Here is an 8,427-nt window from a genome sequence, read left to right on the forward strand (position 1 = left end):
AGGGCCTAATTAATTTATTTAAATTTACTGATTTCCATCTATGAACTGTAACTCAGTAAAATCTTTGAAATTGTTGCATGTTGTGTTTACATTTTTGTTCAGTATAATTAAAGGGATTGCACAGCACACTTCACAAAGACAAGTGTTTCTGTTGCTAACCTAGTGTATTGATGTGTCAATTTAGTTTTTTTATAGTCAATGACACCAATTTCGGGAATTATTGCAATTTACTGATAACCCTTCAACTATTCAGTCTCTCCCTGCTAACAATTCAAGCTTATTTTAAAAGTATGTCCTCTGAATCTAATCCTTTCTTTGTTATGAAAGGGATGACTGATTTGGAAATGGGGAAAAACTCAAGGACAATACAGGGTAGATTGCCTCTGGGATGAATGAGTCTCCACTTCAATATTCAGTAAAAATCTCACCTGGGACACATCTCCCTGCACTTTTATTAGTCTCAATTATTGATTTAAGCCATGTTTAAAATTCTCTTCAAATTAACTCCCTGTAATAGATACATAAATTAGGAGTGAACAGTCAGTAGTATAATTGCCTTAGCTGAGAAACGGTTCAGGTCTTGTCAGACAGTGAGAGAGAGCTCAACAGATGAAGCCACCGAACATTAGCATGGTAAAGGTTAGACGCCTGCAGCGTAACATCTCAGGGTTCATTCCATAATCTCATTGAGTACTTCCTAGTGGCACTCCAGTCTCATTTTCACCTCATTTAACACCTGATTTACTTAACAAAAGGCACATCTCAATAGGTGGTCCAGGTAAGTCATGACATAGCACAAGTGTGTGTGTGTGTGTGGGGGGGGGGGGGTTCTCTGTTGCTCCTAAATTGTTCCTCAAGCACTTCCCATCAAACCAACTCCTTGAAGTTTGCAGTTGTGTCTAAAAGACCATTTTGCTCAAAATATATATTTTTTTACCCTGTAGTGTGTGTGTGCTTTACTGTATTTATATCGCTTTTCAACAGTGAAAGTTTACAAATCACTGGAGGATGTTTGTATGTGTTTGGTTCCTCTCTCTCTCGCACCATTAAGGATCCATAGAAACAGGTATTATGGACTGAAAAGTCTAACTGTCATTTCATAGTTCATTGTCATCCAAGGAAAGTGTAAAATCTCTTAAATGTTTTATCTTATTTACAGTTTGGTGAAAACAATAGGAGTGTACTTATTAACTAGCTTGACAATAAGACCGACCTTTTACAATCAGCATTCAATGGCAGTGCCTTCTCACATGGCATATCAAGCATAACTAAAAACAGTATCACATTAGATCATTGTCCAATATATGCAGTGGTATCATTGTAAATAATAAATAACACAGGTGTGTTATCTTAGTTTCAAGGACAAAGTGAAACTCTCATTGCACTGTATTTCTATGCATGCATAGTTTCAATCACAGGGATGCAAAACACTAGACTTCTTTGTAATACCTATGTAATAAGTACTAGAATTGTTAGGTGGTTGGGTATTTTTAGGCTGTATGCATCATTAGTGGTTAGTCTCAAAACTACACTCTTAGGGAAAAAAAAGGTGCTATCTAGAACCTAAGAGTGTAGTATTTCCTCACAACAACACTAACCGGACACCGAAGACGTGGATGTCGATCAAGGCAGCCCCCCGCACTTCTCTGATTCAGAGGAGTTCGGTTAAATGCAGAAGGCACATTTCAGTTGAATGCATTCAGTTGCACAACTGACTAGGTATCCCCCTTTCCCTAACTACAACTTTGGGCCCATGTGAACCAAACTGAAATATGAATGTAAAAGGATAGTTGTTTTTTTGTCCTGCCACTATGCAAAAGTATGCAACAACAAACCCCACAAATTGAAAACACATGGAACGGATGCCAACACCCACAATCACACCATGTTCACTTCAGTAATGCACTTCAGCTGCTTTATTCATGTTTGCAAATTAAAATAGAATAAATTACAAAAATACTGTCCAACTTTCCTGGAAAGCTTCAACACAGTAGTATTGCCATGTATCGCATACACTAAATAAGCACAGTGGTGTCAATTCTCAGAACTGATGAGGAAGAAAACATCCTGTGAAATTATACTCTCTACCTTGATAACATTCCACACCATTTATTGTCCACAAAGGAAAGAGCAGGGGGGAGGGGGCCAGGTATTCAGGCAAGGAGTATCCTTTTTCCAAAGACAATATTTTGTCTCACTCTTTCTACTAGACAGGTCCCATTTAAGCATGTGGACAATACCCACACCTCAACACATCACTCCCTCTGTTATTGAAGGATCCACATCTCTCCTACAATTAACCTTTACAATAACCAGGACAGCCAAGTTCACTCACACCGCATCCTGGCTGGGATACAAGCAATGTTAGAAAGACATTTGCAGGGGAGAAGAGAAAAAAAAACACAAGTTGCAGTTCTCTTCCATGAAAGACAAATCATTTTACATTACAGATATCTGATAAGTATATCGCAACAAAATTTGACAGTATATTATTGTAGGGAACAATGACACAGCACTTGTCTAGAAGCATGTTTCTTAACCACTTAGATCATTTAGAATATGGTTCATTTGCAATTCATAATAATTCAACATCTTCTGTCATCCAAAATGTTTGAATGAGGCAGGAAAATAAATATACCAAGCACACCATTGTACATCTCTATTTTCTTTGAGGACTATTCAAATAAGCAGACAGCTCTACTCGGGTAGGTTTTCTTGATTTCCCATGTTCAGATGTTAAATTAGGTAATGATGCATTTCATGGATTTGAAGATTTTCCTTCTGACAGACTCGATTGAGATTGTAGTGCATTCCTACTCAAACAAACTCATTTCCATGATGTCTGCAGTGTAAGCTTATTACCTTCCAAATATTAGAGGAATTTATCTAGTATAGCCTACATGTTTGAATGGTTCTCCATTGGTATATTGCAGATCTCTCTTGAATGCTTGAGTTTAAGAGACAAACAGGAATGCTTTAAAGTCTGTTTGAGTAGATGACTGTATAAGTCCACTTGCTGAGATTTAACAACTCACTCGGCTTGGCTGTTGCTTACATACGAAGTCTGTCATGAAATCAAACTCGTTCTGTCCTAACCACAGCTCAGGTAGCTCCTTTATTCGGTCCAGGCCCATCTCAATGACCAGAGACATCAAGACCTCCTCATCAATAAAGTCCGTGTCAATGACGTTGGGGGGCAGTATTGCAGCAGGCAAATGGTGCGCCTGTGGAGGCAAACTGGACGTGCTGTGTTTCGCGTTGCCATCTCTGAACTGTTGTCCTGTCCCGTTAAGTTGATGATTCGCAGGATGCAACTCATGCATATAATGATGATGAGAGGGATGTGTATGGTGGCTGTAGTACTGCGTGTTGAGCTTTTGTAACTGCATACTTGCCGCGAGCTGTCCTTGAGTGGGGACGGCGGCGGTGGGTCCCACAAATTGAGAGCTATAGCGCGCACCGGGAGGCATGTTGCCGTTTGGGTGTCCAGCGTTTACATTTACATTCCCCGAACCCACAGAATGTCTAATTCCGTGGTTAGATGTTACATTTCCCCCTCCGTAGTGCAAATGATCTCCCATAATACCAGTAGTGTAGCCATGCTGCTGCTGCTGCTGCTGCTGTTGTTGTTGCTGATGGTGTAATGGGTTCGAGAACTGCCCCATGCCCATTCTGCGTGCTGGGTGGTGATGGTGGAGACCATTAATAGCTTCAGGGAATCGTCCATGGTTCATTGCCATCATGCGGTCTACCATTCCCCAAGCTGTCACAAATTAAAAAATAAAATTACATTTGCATCGACAGGATAAGACAAACATCATTAGCTTATCCAATAAATTACGCACAATGAAAGTGGAAAGGATTATCACCCAGTAAATAGTCTGGCTGTTAAAGCCTTCAAATTATCAAATGAGAAAGTATTTAAAAGCATACTTCCCATGCAAAACATTAATATTAAACACTATGTATAAAATGTAACTGCAGACTGGTTCACAATAATAACAGAGCTACAAGGTTGTATCAAATGTCTCCGTGATATTGTAATTACTTTTTTTCAGTGTATAAATTTCCCGCAGGTCACTCCTAGGCTGTTGTCCATACACAAAACTTGACTGGATCCCTTGGATGTGGTTCCGCTGTCAGCACAACACGAGTAACTATATCAGTCCAGTTTATGCGATATGTAGTCCCAACTCAGTGAACACTGTGCATTCTGAAAACCAAGATAGCGTACTTTCAACCTAAGCTCAGAAAAAAATAAAAAACTGTTTCAAGCGCCCTCGCCCAGTGCTGATATACTATACAACCAGTCATGGGCGGAGCGAGCCAAATCTTGAATCTGACGAGACGAAAGTCTGGATTCAGGATCGCAAAAAATGTGGAGCAGAGCCTTCGCCACCCTCCCGCACCAATCGCCTCCCGCGTTCACAGCAGAAACATCGAGACACATTACCTCATTGCAGCTATTTCTGTTTAAGGCAAGAGTGTGAAAACATGAACTCACTTTTCACAGCTTTGGAAAGTTCAACATGCATAGAAGCTGTTCCCCAATTTTGCGCAAAGAGGTGAGAAAATGACCAAATGGACAGATTATTAGGCTATCTATTGACTCCTAAAACTGTTCAGGATCTATACATGTACCAATTCATAATGTGTTATCCACGAGTTTATCAACCTTCATAATTATAATTACAGAATCAACTATCCTGAATCATAATGTTAAGAATGACAATGAGATGCTCTGTTAAGGTAGGCTATAAGTATACAGAATACAACACTTTAACAGTGTAGATTTAATTTGTATTAATAAGCGTTTTTATATCAGTATTTGACATTTCTGACATGTTGAGAGACACATGAATACAGTTGTAACAGTGGAAACAATCCAATGCTTTTGGAGCCTTTGCTGGTTCCATGTTTTATGAATATCCAAACGCTTCTGCAGGCGTGCGGTACGTGCGCCCTGCTCCTAGCGGTTGTCACCGATGTTTTGATCAGCCAAACTCATGCTCAGTGCTCTGTAAACAAACCTGATCACCTCAACCAATGTACTGTTTTGCCTCAAACCTGACTATGCTCACTGCTGTGCACAAAAACATATCCTGTTGCTTCTCCTGAGGGTACAAAGCACATGCGGCTGCTGAGTGGAGGACAGCTCATAATAATGGCTGGAATGGAGCAAATGGAATGGCATCAAACACATGGAAACCATGTGTTTGATATATTTGATACCATTCCCTTGATTCGGCTCCAGGCATTACCACGAGCCCGTCCTCCCCAATTAAGGTGCCACCAACCTCCGGTGGTACAAATCAAATCCAATTTGATTGGTCACGTACATACACATGGTTAGCAGATGTTAATGTAACTGTAGTGAAATGCTTGTGCTTCTTGTTCCGACAGTGCAGTAATATCTAACAACTAATCTAACAATTCCACAACAACTACCTAATACACACAAATCTAAATGGATGGAATAAGAATATGTACATATAAATATATGGATCAGCGATGACCAAGTGGCATAGACAAGATGCAATAGATGGTATAAAATTCAATATATACATATGAGATGAGTAATATAAGATATGTAAACATTATTAAAGTGGCATTATTTAAAGTGACTAGTGATCCATTTATTAAAGTGGCAATGATTTCAGGTCTGTGTGTAGGCAGCAGCCTCTCTTTGTTAGTGATGGCTGTTTAACAGTCTGATGGCCTTGAGATAGAAGCTGTTCTTCAATCTCTCGGTCCCAGCTTTGATGCACCTGTACTGACCTTGCCTTCTGGATGGTAGCAGGGTGAACAGGCAGTGCCTCGGGTGGTTGTTGTCCTTGATGATCTTTTTGGCCTTCCTGTGACATTGGGTGGTGTAGGTGTCCTGGAGGGCAAGTAGTTTGCCCCCGGTGATGCGTTGTACAGACCGCACCACCCTCTGGAGAGCCTTGCAGTTGAGGGTGGTGCAGCTGCCGTACCAGGCGGCGATACAGCCCTACTGGATGCTCTCAATTGTGCATCTGTAAAAGTTTGTGAGGGTTTTAGGTGACAAGCCAAATTTCTTCAGCCTCTTGAGGTTGAAGAGGCGCTGTTGTGCCTTCTTCACCACACTGCCTGTGTGGGTGGACCATTTCAGTTTGTCCGTGATGTGTACGCCAAGGAACTATCCACCTTCTCCAATGCTGTCCTGTCGATGTGGATAGGGGGGTGCTCCCTCTGCTGTTTCCTGAAGTTCACGATCATCTCCTTTGTTTTATTGACGTTGAGTGAGAGGTTGTTTTCCTGACCCCACACTCTGAGTGCCCTCACCTCCTAACTGTAGGCTCTCTTGTTGTTGTTGGTAATCAAGCCCACTACTGTTGTGTCATCTGAAAACTTGATGATTGAGTTGGAGGCTTGCATGGCCATGCAGTCATGGGTGAACAAGGAGTACAGGAGGGGGCTGAGCTCTCACCCTTGTGGGGACCCAGTGTTGAGGATCATCGAGGTGGAGATGTTGTTTCCTATCTTCACCACCTGGAGGCGGCCCGATCAGAAAGTCCAGTTCCCAATTGCACAGGGCAGGGTTGAGACCCAGGGCCTCAAGCTTAATGATGAGCTTGTAGGGAACTATGGTGTTGAATGCTGAGCTTTTGTCAATGAACAACATTCTTACATAGGTATTCCTCTTGTCCAGATGGCGAATAGGGCAGTGTGCAGTGTGATGTGGACCTGTTGGGGCGGTATGCAAACTGAAGTGGGTCTAGGGTGGCAGGTAAGGTGGAGGTGATATGATCCTTGACCAGTCTCAAAGCACTTCATGATGACAGAAGTGAGTGCTACGGGGCGATAGTAATTTAGTTCATGGGGCAATTTCAGTGCTGCGCGAATGCCGCCATCTATCCATGGTTTCTGGTTAGGGTAGGTTTTAATAGTCACATTGTGTACGACATCTCCAATGCACTTCCTTATAAACTCACTCACTGAATCAGCATATAAATCAATGTTATTCTCTGAGGCTGCCTGGAACATTTTCCAGTCCGTGTGATCAAAACTATCCTGAAGCATGGATTCCGATTGGTCAGACCAGCATTAAATGCTTCTTGCCACGGGTACATCCTGTTTGAGTTTCTGCCTATAGGACGGTAGGAGCAAAATAGAGTCGTGGTTGGATTTGCCGAATGGAGGGCAGGGGAGGGCCTTGTATATGTCTCGGAAGTTGGAGTAGAAGTGATCCAGTTTATTGTCCGCGCAAATGCTACAAAGCCAGCTCCATATTATGCTTGGCTCTTAAAGGGGCAATCAGCAGTTGCTACATCCATTTTTGTACTTGTAACTTAATTCGTTAAGTTGATTCTTGAAGAATATAGCCTAGCTTATAAATACCTCATGAGCTTAGTTGAACTGACATACTCTATCAAAATCCAAACTATAAGCTTTTTTACTCCAATGTTTGTAAACAAAGCAAATGTAAACAAACAATGTATATCTTCCAAAAATGATTAAAACTATCATGTTGATATCATGGATGGTCAGTACTTGGATCCATAGCTCTGTCTTTGAATTTGAGAGTGGTTCAATTTATCCTGCCCCAACCTGCCACTTTTTTACAGAACCAGGGAAAGGGGACACCTAGTCAGCTGCACAAGTGAAAGCATTCAACCGAAGTATGTCTTCCGCATTTAACCCAACTCCTTTGAATCAGAGAGGTGAGGGGGCTGCCATAATCGACATCCTCAACACCTAGGTCCTAGGGTGTAGTTGTTGTTGGGGGTTAACTGCCTTTCTCAAGGGCATAACCTTGCTGGCTCGGGTAATCGAACCAGTGATCTTTCTGTTACTGGCCCAACACTCGGCTACCTGCCGCAAATAGAGGTGGGGAAAACGCTTTGTAATTGTTGATTGCCGCTTTAAAGTGACTGACTGCACAGGGATCTGCCTGCCGATTATCAGTGCCACACTGGAGGCAAATTAGCAATGCATGATTGTAAACATCTATTATTTGCAGATCAGTAGGCCTATGTCAGTACTTAATAAGTGAAGGTGGCTCATGCATATGAAAAGGCAATGATACTGGTGTATGCAAATCACCATACAATTTGCTTTGGTGCAGATACAGCTTCATTTTGGACTCTTTATGATATAGTAATACAAATTTAATTTAGAACCCTGCTACTTGTATAATAACAATTCTTACCATCTAATGTTTTTGGGTGTAAGGTAGACTTATACAATGACTGACTTTTTAAATTTTGTCATGTCAGACAGAGTGAAAACCAGAGTGGAAACCAATATTGATCAATGACTTAAATATACATTGATAGGGTATGCTAATTTTGAAGCCATCACGCCTCCATCTTGGCACTCTCCCCACCATTCTTAAAACATTTTTGGGAAGCTATAGAAATGTATATTTTCCCATGTTTATTCTATTTCAGACACCTTAATGTA

At 41.4% G+C, this 8,427-nt stretch overlaps 1 protein-coding gene across 1 annotated transcript; it reads right to left on the reverse strand.

Moving 5' to 3' along the window:
• Positions 1-1,888: 1,888 nt before the first annotated feature.
• cited2 (Cbp/p300-interacting transactivator, with Glu/Asp-rich carboxy-terminal domain, 2) lies at positions 1,889-4,283 on the reverse strand. Its single transcript, XM_029631381.2, has 2 exons — positions 4,049-4,283; positions 1,889-3,763 (listed from the first exon to the last, which is right to left on the reverse strand). The coding sequence occupies exon 2, from the start codon at positions 3,753-3,755 to the stop codon at positions 3,024-3,026; it is 732 nt and encodes a 243-aa protein (XP_029487241.1). The 5' UTR covers positions 3,756-3,763; positions 4,049-4,283; the 3' UTR covers positions 1,889-3,023.
• Positions 4,284-8,427: the final 4,144 nt, after the last annotated feature.

The sequence above is a fragment of the Oncorhynchus nerka genome, linkage group LG24 (assembly GCF_034236695.1).
Source record: "Oncorhynchus nerka isolate Pitt River linkage group LG24, Oner_Uvic_2.0, whole genome shotgun sequence".
NCBI lineage: Eukaryota > Metazoa > Chordata > Actinopteri > Salmoniformes > Salmonidae > Oncorhynchus > Oncorhynchus nerka.